Source organism: Conger conger, chromosome 7, assembly GCF_963514075.1.
Source record: "Conger conger chromosome 7, fConCon1.1, whole genome shotgun sequence".
Lineage (NCBI taxonomy): Eukaryota > Metazoa > Chordata > Actinopteri > Anguilliformes > Congridae > Conger > Conger conger.
Window position 1 is genome coordinate 54389296 of NC_083766.1, and position 21309 is coordinate 54410604.

Here is a 21309-nt window from a genome sequence, read left to right on the forward strand (position 1 = left end):
CAGGCTTGTCTTTGCGGAAGTGCGTCCACTCTTTCATTTCGTTTTTTTGTATGAGTCATATTCACACCAGGAACTGAAAGAACATTTTCCTCACCCAAAAGCCACAACATAGGTCAGCCATGACATGAGTCAGCCAAACATAGGTCGGCCAAAAATGGACCAGCCAAACACGGACCAGCCAACAGCTGAAGCCAACACAGTAAATAACAAAAAGCACATGACAAATAAAAAATGCTCAAAGAATTCAAAACTAAATACCGAAACACCCATTAGGGTACAGTAGCCTCCAGCATGTACATTGTATAGTGGGGCTTCATCAACTATCGATGAATATTTAACAGGCTAAAGAGAGTGCTATTTTTTATGCAGAGACAGTGAGTTTGCCCATATAAACTGTGACAGCGCACAGGAATTAGACTTTCATAATGTTTACACTACAGACGTTTAGCAGATGCTATTACCAAGTGAGACTTAGCCTGCATGTTTTTCCCCCCACAGGGTATCCATGTATGCGACTGGGTATACAGTAGTTAAACAATTCACGTTCTAACTTGCTCTAGGCAACAACAGCAATGCTATAAAACATTTTGCCTGATAAGTGCGTATGGTGTCTGTGGCCACAGAGACGTTGTGTAACTGTCAGTAAGATTTATGTGCACAAACGTCACGTCACTGCTCAAAGCCCGAATGAGAATCAGATTCAGAAGCATAGCACGTGCGCTAGAATGGAAGCGATAACGAGCGCTCATTTGCATGAATGGGAACGCGAAATGCGTTAAGCGAAAGCCAATGGAGTCTCAATGTTATAGAGATAGTGGATGCGCCATATCGCAGACAGCAGTGGTCACGCTTTCCAAGACCTTCTGACAGCCGCCATCAGCGTGTCTGTGTGAGGAAGCTCCAGTGACCCTAGGCAAGAGCACGGCGAGATGTCATTTCATAACCTCTGGGTCTACTGGCTTGTGTCATCTCTACATTTGACAGATACTTTGGCTGCCCCCCAGAAATCCAGTCTAAATATAGAATGTGACAGAAATTATTATTTTTTAACTCATTCATTTCCCTACGTTCGTGTATATATTATTAAATTAAACTGATTTGAGCCGAGGTGCAATGTCAAAGCTGACTATATTCATGGTATTGCATGCATTATACATACCAATGACAACAGCCGAGGTCAAAATAACAGCTCTGCTCTATGTTCTATATGATGCATGTAGTGATGAGTTAATAAAACGAGCGATAAAGACGGCTGAAAAAAAATCATGACTTCAACTGGAAGGGGCCCTTCATTTTTCCCATTATCTCTCTGACAAGTGAATAATACTTTGGTTATTACTTCCTGGCCAGTAATTTAAAATATTTTCATTCTGAACCACCCGTTCTTCAAGAAAGGAAGAGAAGGTCATTCATCACAAGCCGCATTTATGGCATGTGCTCTCATTTTCACTGTGTCATACGCGGACAGTTAAGGCCTTTGATGGCGGTTCTTTAAAGCCCGTTCGTGACGTGATTACCGAGTGAGCGCAGCTCTCCCCGGAGGTGTGAAAATAAGGCAGTCGTGAAATGCACCAGCCGGAAAATGAATGAAGAGCAAATTAGCCATATTAATTAATATCGATCATTCAATCTAAAATAAGAAGGATTTAGGTGCCACTTAGCCGGAGATGAATTTTCCTAATGGCTTTGTTGTGACGTCACCAACGCTTATAAAAGCCTGCTACTGATCTGGATGGGCTACTGTAAATGATATCCTTACATATAGATACTCAACATTGGGAATATAGTAGGGTAGTATGTCATTGGCATCCAGGAATTACCCACTAAAGGCTACCCCTTATTCGTAGTTAACTTACTGAAGAGACTGTATTACTCCACATTGAATTCATTGTCGTAGTGGGGATGGCTTTAAATTGCTATTTTAATTCGATTTTCATTTTCGATTTGGTTACCAAACTGCGTCTCATCGGGTTGCTATAGCATACATTGTGTCGTTTACTGCAGGGGAGAACACATACGAAAGTGTGTTCTTACATTGAAGAAAAAAGAACCCGACAAACGTTATCTTGTCAATAAGATCCAAACAGCCCTAACTTCACCTACTACACGAGTCCGTGCACTGGTATGTTTGCAGCTGGGCTGTTCGTCGGAGCACACTGGTATAGCACAGTGAGGATGAACATGTTGTTTACATCGCTTGGCCTGTCTTGCACGGGCTGTCTAGCACACAAACGCATTGCAAGTAATAATTGCATTTCTCGTCAGCCCTTGGACAGGCGTGCCAATTGGATGTGGCGTGCCCCGGCGCGCCCCCGACCGCATCAGTGGGGCTCGTGGAGTTCCCAACAGTTGAAAACACACAATGAACCAAGATAATGCTGTTTATTGTCTGACATAACCTAGGCCTAGTTTCACAAACATACTACACATTAGTGCAAAAATATGGAAAATAGATTTTCTATAAACAAAGCACAAAATGATGAAATTTATTTGACGGGACCTTTGCAGAAGATCAAAATTCCAGACCCACACAACAAACGAGCCTTGGAAGAAGGAAGCGGCGCTGTCTAAACGCTGAGAAGACGTTATTGATCACTCAGCAAAGTTTGGTGCAGTGATTACAATGCAGTAGCCCACGATACGCAACTTTGATGTAAAACGTATACTGATTCCAAAAGCTGGCCCTTCAAAAAAATAAATAACTGCTCTGTTCAAAGCCACACATGTCTCCCGGATATATCTCCAACGTAAAGAAGAGTGAGGGCAAATACACGTTTTTCTGGTGCGCGTCAACACGCGTTTCTCTCTGACCCCCAAGTGCAAGCCTGCTTCTCTGACACTTTCAAATCAGACCATTAGCCGTTGAAGTGGATGACTGCGGTCCCCACCCTTGCGTTAAGTAGTCTACGAGATGTCTTCACTATTCTCGCTTCAAAACATAAAAATACATAAAAATAGTTACGCTAATGAATTATAACTAGAAAGAAAGGTGAACAGACACACCTGTGTACAATGTGCAATCCAAATCCATTGAAAGTGGTTATTTACTAGAAATAAGTGAACTTTGCACTTAACGTTTATTTTGGTAATAGCAGATACGCTTTATCAACAATTATAAAATAGTGACATCCAAGTTTTAAACATGTATGTTACTGTATTGATAATAAGTTTTCCGCAAATTGCGCTTAAATATCACAAAATGACAACATAATCATCCGTTTACAAAGGTCATTCGCGTTGCTTTATGTTTAAGCAACACAAAGTTTATTTTTCGATGCCTTTCAGGCTAGAGAAACTTACCTAGAAACAAGGAACGAAGTACAGCAGACATCACGACTCCCATTTCGGCTGAAAATCCCACACAGGTATGAGGATAAGAATATCTTCTTACTGAAGTCATTGAAGTGTACAGTCACGCTGGAACAGACCAGGGGATATTCGGACAAACTGAAATTGATCTACACATTTAACTGAATCCCTCGGCTGCACATCTTACATTCTTTAAACGTCCCGCTATTCATCCAGATACGTAGGGGTTTCTGTTCTTCGTCTCCATCAGAGTGCCTGGTAAATCAAAGTTCGCCTCGATTTCACTGAAGATGAGTGTCTCCGGGTCCTTTTGGGCTCCGTGCGTACGCCTCCTGTTTCGCTGCTCGCTGCACAAAATGAATTGTGGGCGAGAGGTAGATGCTGAAGGATGGAGACCTCTAGAGTCTGAAGTGTTCACATTTACTTGCAGGACTAGACTGCATGCGTAAGTCACGAGCGTTTTCGTGTGGGACGGGCAGCGGAAGCGGGACGGTTCGAGCACTAGCAAATAGCCTACCTACACTTACTGTAGCATATAGGCTATGTAGCAATGCGTTATGATTTTTTAAATTAATATACATTGTGCAAGAGTGATAGCCTGGATCTCGATAAGTTTCCAGAAATGCAATAATTAATGGATTTGGATAGCTTAATAATTGTAAAAATTAATAATGCATGATGTTACTGGCAAGGAACTGGGCGGAAAATTAGGATGCGCGACGGTAGGCTACATAATGTACGATGCCGTCCGTTTTTTTTTAGTTTTTTTTAATCTCATGTTAGTTGTAAGTAGGCTAACTACTGCGAATAATATGCGGGGCGATGTTTTCCACACCGTAGAGTGAACATATAATATTCACTCTACTCTAAATAATAATTAATAATATATAATGTCAAATATACTTGCGAAAAAATGCACGACGGTACTGAAGAAACAATTTGGCAACGCGTTCTCATATCCTTAATAGGGCTGCATTCATCCAAGATGGATAAACATCTTAAGAGACCATGTATTTCTCTTAACATCTCTAACTTAGTGTACCATTTCATATACTGGTTTCAGGGGTTCCAGACGGATGAGAATAGCATGTTCTCATTGACCACAAGAAGTACAGATAAAAATGGAACCAGTTCGGTGCCCTTGTAATCTGTTCATTCATGAGGCAGTTGTCTCAGAGGAAATCACTCAGCTATTATGACAGAGGGGTGATCGAATTGTGGCAGGGAATTTATCTGAAAAATTATCTTTCTCCACACTCCTCTTTAAGAGGAATGAACATTCCCTTTATAATAGCACCCAGTGCATTATGGTCAATTCAATTTTATGTATATTGCGCTTTTCACAACAGACTGTCCCAAAGACGCTTTACATAGCAACAGAAGGGAAGACAAATAGGAAATATCAGCCCCCAAATAGCATATAAATGTCTCCCCAGAAGGAGGTAAACGTCTCCCTAGTAGGAGAAAAACCCTCAAACAGTGGTGAGAAAAAACGTAGTAATGGGAATAAATCTCGAGAAGCACTCGGCTATAGGGGCATGCCCATCCTCCGCTGGCCTATAGGTTGAGATTGAAACAGTTTGGATATTAAACTAGCATGTAATCTCAAAAGTCCACATGGATGGAACTTGACACCACACTGATGGTCAGTGGTTATGAAATCATCTCTCTGTGATGTTTCTCTTCACATTCACTTGTGCTTCTGTGCTTCGTCTTTCAGATGAGACGTTAAACCCAGGCCCTGCTCTCTGCGCTCATTAAAGATCCCCTGACACGCTTTACAAAGAGTTAGGGGTTCCCCGGTGTCCTGCCTATAAATATAGTGTATGTAAATGTTGGATGTAGAAATAAAAGTCCACTATGTAAGTTACCCTTCATAAGTATGTGATGAATACAGAATGTTAATGTTTTCTAGCCTACACTGATACGGTTCTCAACCTTGGTTCTGCCGGGTATTAAAATGATCAGATTAAGTGTGTGATTATATGTTTAACTCACCTTACCCGGCTTCCTAGGCTTAAAGCAGGGGATCTCAAACTCCAGTCCTGGAGGGATGCAGTCTCTGCTGGTTTTTGTGATTTCCTTTCAATCAGAAGCCAATTTAGCCTTGGAACAAGGTGTGCAGACTCTCCGGGATTTTAAATACCTGCCTTGAATGTAACCTCAAGTGATGTGAACTGAAACTGTAGAGGATGCAAAACACTAAGAATATCTTTCTCTTGTTTCCTGTTTCAGAAGTGCTTACCTGTCTATTGCTTACCTTGAAACAATATGAAATGAGGGCTGATGGTTTCACCGTGGAGCAATGCACTATGGGAAACTTGTATCCCTTTTTGAGGTGTCGACTGTTCTCTGTAACCAGGGCGTGTGATTTTAGCTGTAGTTTGTTTGCATTAAAGTTTGTCTTCCCGGCCTGTCAAACACAGGAGTGTCTGCAAGTTAGATCGTTGTGTGTCAATGTTGAGACAGACAATTCCAAAGCTGAATCTCAGATATGAAATTTGACATTATTAATGAAAAAATTTATTGGAGGTGTCCTTAAATGAGCTGACTCAGCCTGTTAATCAATTCATCTGTTTCATTATCAGGAGTAGGAGTAGGGTGCCATCAGATTTTACAATGAGCATTTGCACTGAATTTGAACTAGATGCTCTTACAGTAGCATGTCATCGACTGACAGGTGATGGTTTGACAGGTTGTAGCGAAGGATATGACAGGTTGTGCTCTACCATTTTGGCTATCTTCTGCCAAGAAAATCCACTGTGTCTGTCTCGCCTAGAAGAGGCCCACTTGTGATCTATACAGTGATTCGCAATAGAAAAGTATCTGTTGACTGCATCAACCCCTGGAGTCTGCAGAAATGCACAGAAAGACAGATGCCAGACAGACAGAGACAGCGAGACAGACAGGCAGACACAGACAGATAGAGAGACAGACAGATGAGTGTCAGTAAAAGCGAATTAATGTGTAATAAAAACTGCTCAAAAGAGCAGGCAGGGCAGCCATGTTGGTCGAGAGCAGCATTTGTAACAGGGTGAGACTCAGGAGAGGAGGAACAGCTGGGGAACCAGAGGCAGGTGCCTGTCCTTCCAGCAGACTCAGGTCGTATTTCACACCCCCTACAGTACACCTGGGTGACTCTGAGGAGCAGCGGATGGGTTCTGTATTTCTGGGTATCATTGAGGAGCAGCGGATGGGTGCTGTATTTCTGGGTATCATTGAGGAGCAGCGGATGGGTGCTGTATTTCGGGGTATCATTGAGGAGCAGCGGATGGGTGCTGTATTTCGGGGTATCATTGAGGAGCAGCGGATGGGTGCTGTATTTCGGGGTGGCTTTGATGAGCAGCGGATGGGTGCTGTATCTCTGGGTATCATTGAGGAGCAGCAGATGGGTGCTGTATTTCTGGGTAAATAAGAGGAGCAGCAGATGGTTACTATATTCCTGGGTGACTTTGATGAGCAGCAGATGGGTGCTGTATTTCTTGGTGACTTTGATGAGCAGCGGATGGGTGCTGTATTTCTGGGTAAATAAGAGGAGCAGCATATGGGTGCTGTATTTCTGGGTATCATTGAGGAGCAGCGGATGGGTGCTGTATTTCTGGGTGACTTTGATGAGCAGCGGATGGGTGCTGTATTTCTGGGTATCATTGAGGAGCAGCGGCTGGGTGCTGTATTTCTGGGTGACTTTGAGGAGCAGCAGATGGGTGCTATATTTCTGGGTGACATTGATGAACAGCGGATGGGTGCTGTATTTCTGGGTGACTTTGATGAGCAGCGGATGGGTGCTGTATTTCTGGGTATCATTGAGGAGCAGCGGATGGGTGCTGTATTTCTGGGTGACTTTGAGGAGCAGCAGATGGGTGCTATATTTCTGGGTGACATTGATGAACAGCGGATGGGTGCTGTATTTCTGGGTGACTTTGATGGGCAGCGGATGGGTTCTGTATTCATTCACTGAGGCCAAATCCAAGATGTATTGTATGTTTTAGATATTTCTCTTTGTGTGTGTGTGTGTGTGTGTGTGTGCATGCATATGTGTGTGTGAGTGTTAAGTTGTTACCACCTTATGTGGACAATAAAGAAGTGTGTACTGTGAAAGAAAGAAGACAGGCCAAAGACACAACTATATGTGGGATAGCTTAGTATATCCGCAAACTGTTCCTCAGGTGCACTACAATCCCACAATGCATCTGTGCTCTATGAGGACACAAAGGATGGCCATTTATGGGAGTGCTGCAGTTACAGTCCTGTGGGGGTTGCCATGGCTAACTCAAGTGATTCTCAACCCTGGTACAGGTGGGCCACAGAATATCCTCATTTTAATTTTCACCTAAAAACCAGGAACCAGTTTAAGGCAAGCACTACTTAGCAACATATCTTATCACTTAATTTTGGCGGGCATTATACATTTTACATACATGTGTAGGCATCCCGTCTCATATGGTGACTATTCTTTGCCATGGTCCTGAAATACGACACTGTTCACCAAATTAAAATAAATTGTTGAATCACTCAACAATTTAAATAAACTAAATAATCCAGTTAATTATTCAGTGTAGCTTTAACGAGGCAGACGAGCAACCGGAAGGCAAACCTGCGTATGTTTGTCCTGCGTAGCACATAGCACAGATGGCTTCCCATATGGCTGAGGTTTAAAACAGTTCATCTGGTGTGGGTACTCAGGTCTACTGAACCAGTTGCTTCTCCTCTCAATGTGTTTTGGTCCTCCAAAAATCATCAGGGCAGGCGTAGTATGGAATAATGTGAAGATGTTGTTGAATACTGCGATGTTTGCGATAAATAAACAAATATTGTAGTGTGCACAGTTCTAATGTCACTATGCTAACACTGCTAACATAGACTCCGGACAATGAATAGCCTATATCTCGATGACAATAAATATACTTAATGTGTTATTAAATGAAACAGACAATGTATTTCCTTAAACTATTTACCTGAATTCACCCAACATTTGTCCCTTAAACTTTAAAACTAACTACACAAGAGTTCATTTTGTTGTTTCTTCATAAAGACAGTTTGGGCAGTTTTACAATCAAGAAAATGAATAACAACTTTGCTTGGGAAGAAAATTCTATTTATTCTATGTATTTGTTTGTAAGTCATACAGATAAGGAAGAAGGTTCATGAAATTCAGCTCTACATGATAAATGCCATTGAGAAAGAAGAGTTGAGAAGTGGTAAGCGATAGGGGTTGTAGTTAAAGAAACAGTTCACCCAAAAACAAAATTAAGGTATTTTCCGTGTTATTTTTTATCCACCCACATAGTTTTACTGAGATGTGACTAGATTCTAAAAAAAAATTAGATGCCGTTCACTGTGTTGTTTTTTGGTAATCAATGGCCCAAAAAATTTACATTACAAAACTCAACAGCGATGTCTCTATCAAAATATAAGGCCAGAGTTCCTCGTAAACATGAACACAGCTCATGTTAATAAAATGCACATTTTAATTGAGAATTATTCATTCTACTGCTGGAACTCGCCAACTGTGTCCGCGCAAACAGAAGTTTTCTGCTGAAGGAAACTAGTATTCTGGGGCAAAATGTCAAGTGTTATGATCAGTGTTTCAGCCAGCTCGCAATGTCTACTACAAAGAAGATGCGGACAGTATAATGTTTAAGGGAGCGGGGCCTATTAGCCTTAAAGATGCTTCATGTAATGACAGAAATGTAGATATTTTATGTAATAGCAGAAATGAGAAATGTGAACATGTTATACCACCAATGTTCTAATATAAATTTTTGAATACAACATTAATTTCTGGGATGCATAGTGTGTGTATAGTTGTGTATGCTTTCAAAACCAAATGGGTAAAAGATGTCAGAGTCTATTCTGAGGCACTCCTGCAGTGTTGTAATGCTCATTGATCTTTTATAATTTAACGAAAGAAGGGGGAGGCTACCTGATTTATGGTCAGCAAATCAAGGCAGCATCACCCACCCAATCAATGTTTTAGTGTCACCCAAATATACTCCATCTTGAACGCAACCAGACCTCGAGATTTATTGTACCGTAGCACTCACATAAGCCAATAAAACCATATTCTTATCGAGCATTATGAATGTGAAATTCAATAATCTGTAATTATTCTGAGGAGATGACTAAGGCTCTTCGCTCGGCTGAATGACGGGGGAAGCTACAGGCCGTCTGATAAAGTGCGCTTCATATCTTCTTATGTTTCCCTGTAATTCACTCCATTCTATCCCCCCTCCGTCCTTTGAAATTGAAGAAAGAACGCGCCGGCAAAAGCTATATTGTGCCGCCTTCACGTTTATTCATGGTTTCGGGGTAAGAAATGAAGGGCAGAGGCAAGTTGGAACGTGTAATCATTCCCCAGATTAAAGAGTGGAGGAGATGACAGCCCCCTTGATCACAATAAACCAGTTTACCACAGATACTGCATGACAGCTGAATGTAATTCGGAAAAGGCTAGTGCACACATAATGCTCGGAAACCATTCCTACTTATTTTTTAAAGAAAGGCAGATAAAAACAGCAAAAGAGAAAAATACTTTAATGCTTGGTGCCGTCAGTTATAGTACACACCGCATAATGTAATTGTATATTACACCTCAGTGGGATTCCTCCTCCTCAGACAGAGGTTAATTCTAAAAGGTTTGCGGTGATACTAGATCGAATTCCATCGTGTTTGCAGAATACAAGGTGCAAAGATACATTTCCTGTGTTTAATGTTTCGCTCATTTTGTCTATAATCTAATTCCATCAGAGCGCTCTAATTATTTTCCTAAAACAATGTTTCCTCCAACTAACGGCAACAACACGACCACGCATCTCTGCTTGTTCCGAAACTATGATTTATTTATAGCGCCCTCAATTAAAAGTCATTTGTGTTCAGTGATGCTATTTAGGTCAAACAAAGAAGCCAACTATGTGTATACAGGGGCCTTTTAAATAGCTTTGCCCCAGAAAAGGCAGTGGACTGCGAACAACTAAGTTAGCCTAGCCCCACAATAGTAAACTTGAAAGAATAATGAAAACAAATTCACAATCTTCAATGAAATTAGATCATTCACGTTTCATATGTCAATCATGTGCCACTATCAATACATTTGTATGCAAGTTAGAGAAGAGTAGCTGATGTTTTGTATCAGCCAATGGGGATCCTAATAAATATTAAATCTTAAAATATACTTATATTTTGCTGCAATCTGTGCCATCCTATTTATCCATTTCATTGCTACAGTAATGCATCATCAATGGCAAAGGGGACGTCGGCAAAATAAAATAACATGAAATGAAATATATCGGTTTCCACTGTGATTAACATGTCAAATAATTTACCTGTGCATGGAGTAGATTTCCCACGCTCATGGTTGAATCACTAACACTGGACATGTTAAAGACGTGTATCTGCCTTACACCCTCGGCTATACCTTTGGCTGGTGGTGATGGTCTGTTTTCGTCATTTCATTGTTTTACTGTAGTCTATTTCCATATGTTTAATTGAGGGAATGGAACCTTGCTCTGCAATACCTGCTCTCACTGAGATGCATAGCCTATATGCGCTCATACTTATCTCAGCCTTTTTTGGGTCTCATTCCCGGAGGACTAGTCAATACCACGTGTTTTTTTCTGCAATTCTACAAGGACGGCTTCTCCTGACATCCCGGGGAGATACCGCAACAGTCAGCGATATGGATTCGGAGTCCCTCACAGAATTTCTTGCCGCTCGTGCAAATGCGTATAATGAGAAGATGGAAAGCATGACTTATATACCCATTAGGACATTCAGGGATGCAATCGGGATTTCGGATATCTTATTGAACCGAAATGAATTAGCTGATTAGCGGCGGATTTACACGCAAATGGAAGGCTTTCCCTGGCATCGATTCAAGTGCTTTTCTCCGCTGTTGAAGCTACGAACTCGGCTAGGCGAGAAGGGAACTGGAAAGCCAGAGAGCACAGGAACGTTTCGCAGGGGAAGGAAGTGCCATTCCCCGCCCACCTGAATGACGAGTGAAAGATGTGCGTTCCACGCGGCACAGGCTCCCGGAAGGGCACTGTAAATCTGCGGGCGCTCTCCATCAAGTAGCGCACGGGGAGCCATCACTCGTCCTCAAGTGTTCATTAATCAATCTATGAAATGAATTAAGCGCCGTCCCTGGAATAGCTCTGTGTCCCTTTTCTAACTTTTCAGGCAAAAATATTTATATTATTAACCGCGTCACATTGTCAGTGACGGAATGATACCGTTCTGAGGTCTTTCTTTCCCCCACTCCGTTTTGATAAAACGTATGGTAAATAACGGAAATCAGTTTTCTACGAAACGGAAATAGCCAGTGTTTCATTCGCCCTAGGGTTCCATGATGGAAGCGAGTGGGAACGGAGAAGGCAGTGTGCACAATCGACTTGCCCTTTAATGCACTGCCTGGCCCGTCAACCACCGCCTGTCTGGTTCCATACATTAATCTCTGACTGCACTTCTATTTACCCCGTCTCCTCACTGACGGCGCATTAAAGGTTAAAGCTAGGATTGCAATTCCGAAGTGCTGAATTTGTAGGCAGAAGCTGAACTGCCAGTGTAGGTGAATGGGGGAGGGTGATGAGGGGAGGAGATTGAGAAAAGGTGGAGGGTAGGTACAGTATTATACAGTAGGTTATGAGGCCTAAACCTCCTCATGTTTTGTATCTCTTTTGGAGCTGTGGTGGTTTTAGAGGAGCAGGGAGCGGAGCCTACATCAAGCATCACCCCGTTTCCCCTTTCCCTGACTGCAGCACCAGGGAATGTGAGATCATTTTGACTCACGGCGACATCGTATCTCAGCCCTGATTAACCGCCACTTTAAACGGTGTCATAAAGATGATGAACATGATAAAAAAAAACATGATGATAAAAAAGTGATAATGCCATGATGAAAAACTGAAATGCACCAAAGCTTGGGAAGATTAGCCTAATGGTGTAGACAATGGCAGCTTTAAAATGAGGAGGTGAACATATCACCCACAGACCATCTTGTGTCCTTGGCTCTGTCCTGGGTGGCCTGTAGCGTAATGGTCAAGGTACAGTCGATCCCCAGTGTAGCCGCAATGAGATCCGCACAGCCGTTGGGCCCTTGAGCAAGGCCCTTAACCCTGCATCGCTCCAGGGGAGGATTGTCTCCTGACTAGTCTAATCAACTGTACGTCGCTCTGGATAAGAGCGTCTGCCAAAATGCCATTAATATAATGTTGGCCTGTGTCAGAAACATGGCTAACACAGAGGAGGGATCATTTGTTGCGGAGATGGATCATTTGTTTGACAAGCCCCAGGGAAGACTGTGAATGTGGAGGAGTGGAACCCTGGACCACAGCGCACTCTCACTGTGAGCACACTGGAACAGCCCTGTTTTTACAGGACTATCCATAATATTTTTACTAAGAAAGGGTGGCCTGATGTTGATGTTCCAAGGTCTCTGACCAGGGCGTAACTTTAGTTTCAATACAGGAGTGTGTGTGTTGGAGGCGGGGGGTTGAAATGCACATTGAGAAATGCGACCTTATATAGGGGTCTGGGGTCATACCCCCTGGAGGTTTTAAAAGAACAGCTATAATATGATCATTTCTGGTGGATTCTAAAGGGACATAAAATCCCCATCTTTATTATAGTACATCATTTTTCTCATCGTCATGCTTAATTATTTTCCCCCAAATAATGATGATAATGATGAGAAAAATACTGCCCCCCCAAATAATGATGATGGGAAAAATAATTTCATGTAATAAAGATGGGAATTACATGTTGTTTGTGTGTTCATCTAACTGGTCTGTTTTGTAATATCGGGGAGGTTATAACCCCCCTACCTCCCCATAAATTACCCCATTTCTCCCCTCTGAAACGTCTGCAGTCTGAACACAGGCTCCCATAAAACCGGGAAGGGCCTGCCTCTCACTGTTCCCTCTGAATGTTTTTCTTGGACCGCGCGCTGCGCTCTGTTAACGATCGGGCAATTCAAATGATTGCTTTCAGAAAACATCAAACGCTCTATGGTGGAGCTCTTAAAAGTATGATATCTGTGGTATTTAGCATTCGCTCGCAGCTGCAGTAAATCACGGCGGGGCAATGGCAGCACTCAACATGTTAGCAGACATTGGGAAAATAAATCAATCCTTTAATTTAGAAAGTGGTCGTCTTGACTCTTCGACTCTTCTCAGCGCAACATGCAAGGGGAAAGAATCCAGTTCTTCCACAGCGTTGTAAACAACTTACATGCCACAACATAGAATAAATATGAATAAATCTCTCTCTCTCTCTCTCTCTCTCTCTCGCTCTCTCTCTCTCTCTCTCTCGCTCTCTCTCTCGCTCACACACACACACACACACACACAGATGTTTAAGACTGGTGCATTTTGTTGTGTGACATGACATGAGCACTTTATTAGGAACACCTCTACACCTACTTATGCGATTATCTAATCAGCCAATTCTGTGGCAGCAGTGCAATGCATAAAATCATGCAGATACAGGTCAGGAGCTTCAGTTACACAGAGACAAAAAGTGCAGGGAGCACTAAATGCACCGTGTCCTGGATGGATATCGGTATCATATCACTTCCCATTCTTCAGCAAGATAGGCATATTTCCGCCATCTCCGTTTTGACCTTCACGTCCCATGCAGGCTTCGTTTGGGCAGAATCTCGATAGCAGGGGCCAGCAGCCCTGGCCCTGGAGTGCCAGGGACATTTCTGGGAAGAACAAGCGAGAGTTTGACGGATGATTAAAAGTCGGAGGCTGAATATTTTCAATGGTGAAACACCATTCCCACCTCCCCTCCAGCACATGGTCTCCTGTATTCATGAAACCTGATTAGATACAACTTATTAAATGGAATTCAAATATGTTCTTATCGGTTTGGACGTAACAAAAACCAGGACCATCTCTGGCACTCAAAGACTAGGGTTGCATACCCCTGCTCTATAGCGTTTTTCAATGGAGAGAATTACCCAGTGATATCTGGGACAAATCGCAGAGTAAAACGAGGAACATCTTTAGCCAGCCCTTCTCAGGGGTCTCCTTTCAGTCTGTGCCGTCACTTCCCACTTGAGACCAGTTAATTGACGTGACCTTTGACCTCCTCAGATTTAATTTCTGACGCTCCCCCTCCCCCTAGCTAAACTGTGCCTCCGAGGTCACTATTGGCATTCTGAAGGATAATATTATCCAGCCAGGAAGGTGTCATTACCCCCATGTCTCGGGAGACAGAGCCGCAGAACAGTGCCTGCGTGTACTCCAGTCAGACAGGTAATGAATATTATAATAACTGCTTGACCCCTTCAACAGTCAATTGTAGTCTCACAAAGCCTGACAGGGAGCGGTATGTCGGGATTGGGATGAGCTACAGTCCACTGTGGGCTCTGGTGTCAGTTCTGTTGGCCAGCACTGTGGGGGGGGGGGGGATTTAGTGGGCAGTGGGCATTGGCAGAAGGTCTACTAAAAGCCCATATTTATATGGGAATCTTCATTTAATGCAAACAAAATGTAAAGCCTTTTGCTGGCTACTGGAACATAATTCTCTGAATTATGCATCAATCATGTATGCCAAATTTAGAATAAATCAGGGCAGCCTATAGCCTAGTAGCTAAGTTGCTTGACTGGGATCTGGAAGGTTAGTGGTTCAAGCACCAGTGTTTTTCACACCATTCTCTGCAAACTCTATAGAGACTGTTGTGCGTGAAAATCAGCAGTAGATCAGCAGTCTCTGAGATACTCGAACAACCCTGTCTGGCACCAACAATCATTCCACGGTCAAAGTCATTTCGATTACATTTCTTCCCCATTCTGTCATTTGGTCTGAAAAACAGCTGAACCTCTTGACGATGTTAGTTGCTGCCACCGGATTGGCTGATTAAATATTTGCATTAACAAGCTGGTGTACAGGTCTACCTAATACAATACAATACCTGGCGCCCCTACATTAATTTCAAAACAAAGATTTTAGTGAGAGAGGAGTGAGTTTGTGTTCTCAGATAAATCCACCACATTTACACACAGAGGTCATCCTCCATCCAATTTCCGGCTCACCTGACACACGGCGAATAGCCGTACGGCGTAGTGTCAAAAGAAACCCCCAACTTAAACTAAGGAGCTTCAAAGCACGGCGACAGTGGTCCACCGCCACGGCCCGGAGAAGAAAAGGTCAGTCCAGGCTCGACAGGGGCCGGAGCCAGGGGAGAGAAGAGCAGGTCACCGCGCGCACTTTCTGCCATCAGAGAGTATCGACTCGCCATTTTAATCACAGGACAAAGGAGGGCACAGCGCTACCTCAGGGGGACGCCGCTTCCCAAGGACAAGTCAAGTCACATATTTTCTGCGGGCGACAGGCCCCGTCCGTTATTTAACGCTGACTGAAATGACATTATGTAGCCTTCTCCGATTCTGTACCGGTGTAGATATTGCATAATGTAAGGTGTGATATTGCTGTGTCGCTTTAACCTCTTCCTAACAAGGGCAACCTAGGACAATTATCGTCTATTTTCACTAGTGTCAAACAAAGCTCTGTATCTCAAAAACTATAAATGGTCCAAATATGCTTCTCATACTTTCATTACTGCAATTTGTGTACAGAAAATGTGTAGGGTTGTGAGGGCACATTTTAGGGAAAAGAAAAAAGTCAAAAGTCAAACTTTTGGCATACAGCACATTTATCCAAAGGTATTTGAACAGCTTACATTTGTTTTTATATACATACATCTAGTCAGCTTGATATTTTCACAGGGTACCCCTGGGAACACCTTGTCCACATGGGAAATCAAACTGACATGTTTAAGATACAAGCTTAGTTACATAACCAGTATTCTATACTACCCCCAACCCCCAATACTCATGCTAATATATTTCAGCATTTATGTACCATGTTCTATTGTGATGCTAGGCGGCCATGTTTGTTATCGTAGCGCCATCTCCGAGGACCCGGAATTAATCGACCACTCCGCTGAGTGACAATCGCTGCACGAAGCCGCTGTTCACTGCAGATCAGTAGATCTGACCTCTGATTGCAGGCGTTTCCCTTCGAGGTTGAACTGAAGTCAATGTCATTGGAATCACCAGATTTTATCGGACCTTATCTCCCGAGATCAGTGTAATGCGCGTCAGAGCCTGAAAGGGCATAGATAGCGTTTGAAAAAATAGCACAGCTTGTCCTCTAGGACAGCCTGATTGATGAGCGCAGATTTCAGTGTGAGTGTGAAGGAGATAAATAAAAAAGAGAAAGGGGTAAAGAAGGGGCAGAAATTAAGAGAGAGATAGAGAGAGGGAAAGAGATAGAGAGAGAGAGATAGAGAATGTATGCATTTCATGCCTAGAGATTTGACTGTCAGAGTGTCAGTGGTTTTTGTATTGCACAAATAGCAGGCTGATCTTCAAAGGGTCACCTGTTCTTTTGGCAGTACTGATTGAGAGAGAGAGAGAGAGAGGAAAAAAGGGAGATAGATTTACTGCATGTATTTCAAAAAGGCATATTGAATTGCAGGAGTGAGAGAGAGAGAGAGAGAGAGAGAGAGAGAGAGAGAGAGAGAGAGAGAGAGAGAGAGAGAGAGAGAGAGAGCTTGTGCCTTAGTGAATGATACAGCCTGAGGTCTAAAGTTCTCTCCATTCAGAAGTGCTGCGGTTTGCCACTCTCAGAGAATAGGTCTCTCTCTGCATTAGCACTGCAATGTCAACGAGGACTACATATCACTGCCCGTACCGATGGGCTTCTTCTTGCGTATCCCTTGTAAGGAGCTATTTAAAGGCGGAGCAGCGATGCTCTTTACGACTGCTGCATCACGGAAAATAAAATAAATCACCGGCATTCCTTAAAATAGCATAGTGCAGGGGAGAGGAAGAGAGTTGCGGAGAGAGAGAGAGAGCTAGAGAGAGAGAGAGTACTGGATTACATGCAGTCTCACGCCCCTTGCGTCGTTCCTACCTGCGCATTGATAAATCGCTTGCGCTGCGCTGCGTGCTTGTGCTGAATGAAAGTGCGTTCAGAAGCGGCGCCGTGGCACCGTGATTTAGCATTGCGTCAGGGACAGGACGGGGACGGATGGGAAACGTAGCAGCGTGTGGCACGAGCAGCGCAACACAGGCGTATACCATCGGAGAGGGCCGTGCCCTAAAAATAGCTCCACTGCTGACGGTTATCTTTGCCCTCCAGCGTTTTCACTAAAAATAGTAGATATTCAGCTCACTGTATTAGCTAAACTTCAGAACAGCTGGAGTAGCCAACGCCCCCCCTCTTTCACGCCCCGCGTCCCTATAGACTTCCCTAAGACACAATGATGCACTCCGGTAATGGAACTGCAGTGCATATTAGCAAGCTACTGTAAACAAACAGTCAGCACTGTTTAAAGGGCTGTTACAGGTAGGCAGCGGATACTTTCTGCCCACAAAGCAAGCACGTCTTTCTTTTTTTAGCGCTGTTGCTGAATATCAATACATTCTTGCACTAATTAGCCCTGGGAGATGAATTCATGAAATTCAAAATTGATTAAGTAAGAATTCTTTGTTGGAGCTTGAGGGAAAAAAGTAGGCTGTATGAAGAAAAAACAGGTCATATGGAAAATAAATTCATTTCAAATACATTTTAATATGCATTTATGATGGATGTCAAAATGTGTAAAAATGGACAGTTTCATATACTCAGAAATGTATTTCCAATATATTTGAAATGTATCATATATATATATATATATATATATATATATATATATATATATATATATATATATATATATATATATATTCATTTATCAAATATATGCAATGAATACATGCAAAATGTATTGTGAAATACATTCAAAATGTAGGCTATTTGCACTGCATTTTGAAATAGGCTACATTTGGAATACTATTTATACATCTGAAAATACATTCATCATACATTTCACATAAATAGGAAATACCTTCCTGAATATGTGAAATGGCTCATTTTGACATGCACCAGAAATACACATTAATATGTATTGAAATGCATTTATTTTCCATATGGGAAAGTGTAAAGGTCCACTACCTTCTAAGACTAATATATTATGTTGATCAAAGAAAAACCTCAACAAAAGTAGATGGACCATGGAGAGTTGATGAAAGGAGAATACAGCAGTGTCTGATGTGTGCATTTTCTACAGTCCAAAAGACTTGTGTTTTCATTGTGCAGGGGGCATTTCAATTCATTATGTCCCTGGATAGCAGTGCTCAAGCCATTAGAATTGCAGATCTTCTCGCCGCTGAAGTGCTTGTCACTAATTCCTGGATATCTACATATTTGGCGAGGGAGCCGGAGTATCCTCTGTCACACACGGCTTGTAATCTGTGAATTCATGAATCAGGACGTGCTTTAAGCAACATGAAGGAAGATAATTGAAAAAAAGAACAGATTGGACGGCAGTTTGGCGAATGAGTCCGTGTTTTCTCCTCACTCTTACGCCCAAACTGCCCATTGTACTCTGTCTGATTCAGTAAACACACATTATTTCAGGTCTGTGGAAAGCATGCGGAGGAAGGGTGCATGCGGTTTTCTGGAATAAACAGGATTCACATGAGCTGTGCCCTTGTTTTAAAGATGCACCAATTATGCTAATATATAGCTGGCTGAATATATTATACCAAGCCTAAAAATAAAAAGGGGCAGATTTTCCTCTGCGAGATAGCTGCTAATTTGATTGGTGGATAAATGGCATGCATCCCTCATTGGGGGGCTGGCACGCTACATAATTCAGAATTACTCACGGTGAGGCTGTAACTCAAATGACATACCACGTCACTGAGGTGATATACAGTAGCCTACATAAATTACACATGCGTCTATTTGTGATTTTGAAATGGCAATCCAATCTGAAGCATATACTGTATGAGATGTCAATGGTAAGCAGTGGTAGACATAAGTAGAAATTTGTTTAAAATGATACCTTGGTGTCATGTTTAAAAATGGCATTAACCCTCATATACTTCGAATAATATCTTAATGGTAATGCATTTGACCCTTCCAAAATGTATTGTCCAAGGACAAGATGACAAATCAGCTTTTCGTCAATAAGTCCAAACCATCGTTTCTGCCTGGTATTATTGATATCTTGGATGGGGAAGGCACCTCCCCCCCAGCCTGCTTTTAATCTCCATTTCATCCCCATACTGTATCTGCATACAGAAACGTCATGCCTAGTATTTCACTGTAGGTCCTTCACAGAGAGCCAGGGTACCTCACAGTCATCACTCCCATGCAACCAACCTAGATGATGTCACGCCCCAGCTGTATTCCAGACTCTTCCCTACAAGAAAACGATAACCAACGGAGTGGCCACCTGTATGCTATCACAAGGGCATCACACATCACCTGACCACAAAGCTGGGATCTCAGTGTTTGAAAAGGTAACCCCTTCTTCAGTGTCCCCTTCACTGCCATGTACAGATTTTAAATTCTAGCCCATAGAGCAACCTGTAGGTTCCTAGTTCCAGTCCACAATAAAGTGTTGCTTTAAACCAGTAGACCAGAGAGCTGCATTAGAAAGGGAGCTACTTGCTCCTTTTTCACAGTCGATGAGCAGCTAAGCAGTCCAAGGTAATCCTGGTCCAAGGTCTTGTGGTTTATACCTAGGGATTGCAGTCCTCTGCATTTGACCTGCAGGGGTAAATAATCGAGGTTCAGAACTAAAATTCTCCCTGGTATTTTGTTACAATCACTGGGTTCTACCTCATTCTTAAGCCAGGGATCGCTGGGCCTTCACAATCTTGAACATTTTACGATGATGCGAATAGCATGCTTTTTAATCCAGCACAATTCATGCAGTAATTGGATATTCTGTAACAATTTCCTGTTGTCCTAGGTTCAAGAAAAAACACTGGCGACGTCAATAGGATTTAACAGCCCCTGGCGGAAAGATTAGCTCAGACATCCATTGGGGTAGAACAAATTGGATAAAGGTCCTTATGCTCTCAATTAAAGAGCTATACTTTTTTCCTGTAGTCTGTGCTAACAGGTTAGCCATGTCCCTTTTATTTGGCTGACCTTTGGTGATAGAAGATGGTCTTGGTGGTTGTTTGGGACGCAGAAGCAAGACTATTTCACAGAACTAACAACTTAATTATTGGATTTTATCTGAAAACCATACTAGCGAAGAGTATAACTCAAGTCATCCAAATGAATCCATTTTCGCTGTCGGAACACGAGTGAGATGACAGAATTTTGCTCCAAGGTGACTGAGGCTGGCTGAGATTGGAAAAATTGCGAAGCATTCACACTGACATCTTGTTACTGTTAATTATGTCAGTCACTTTCAGAGGGGATGCATTTTACATGCAAATGGAAAGCACGCATATGTTCATGTGCTACAGGCCCGCACAATGCGAATTGAAGCTTACGTTTTCTCAGTTCGTTATGGATCACGCACATCGACTGTAGACGGCAGTAACCCGTTGCAAAGTAGTGACCCAAATTTGTTTCAAAAATAACCCTCCAACAAATCCACTCTGTTTAATTCTCTCCAATCAGCTGTGGATACGGGCGAGAGAGAGCCAGATCCCATTTACACATATGTCACGCTATACAACAGTGTCACATCATTTATTTATCGCATTTTCACCTAAAACATGAAACAAATGTTCGGAATCCAGCGTTATGCTCATGTTAGCAGTGCACTTTTGGACGATGCCCTCGGTAAATGCATGAGTTGAAGAGAGACAAAAGCTCTCAAATATTTAAATGAGCTTCCAATGACCTCCAAACATCCCAAGTCCTCTGTTTGTCTGTAGCTTTACCGCGACATGGCTCAGGCAGTAAGAGCAGTCCTCTGGCAGTCGGAGGGTTGCCGGTTCGATCCCCCGCCTGGGCTGTGTCGAAGTGGCCCTGAGCAAGACACCTAACCCCGAAATGCTCCTGACGAGCTGGTCGGCGCCTTGCATGGCAGCCAATCGCCGTCGGTGTGTGAGTGTGTGTATGAATGGGTGAATGAGAAGCATCAATTGTACAGCGCTGTTTAAATTCCAATTTACCATTTACCAACCATTTACC

The 21309-nt window shown here is 42.7% G+C and overlaps 1 protein-coding gene across 1 annotated transcript in view; it reads right to left on the bottom strand.

The window, feature by feature from the left end:
• Window positions 1-3588, bottom strand: part of LOC133134036 (CXADR-like membrane protein) — a 59448-nt gene extending 55860 nt beyond the window's left edge. Inside the window, exon 1 of the mRNA XM_061250400.1 lies at window positions 3301-3588. Within this exon, the coding sequence (XP_061106384.1) occupies window positions 3301-3400 (100 nt within the window). The 5' untranslated portion in view covers window positions 3401-3588. The remainder of the gene's footprint in view (window positions 1-3300) is intronic.
• Window positions 3589-21309: the final 17721 nt, after the last annotated feature.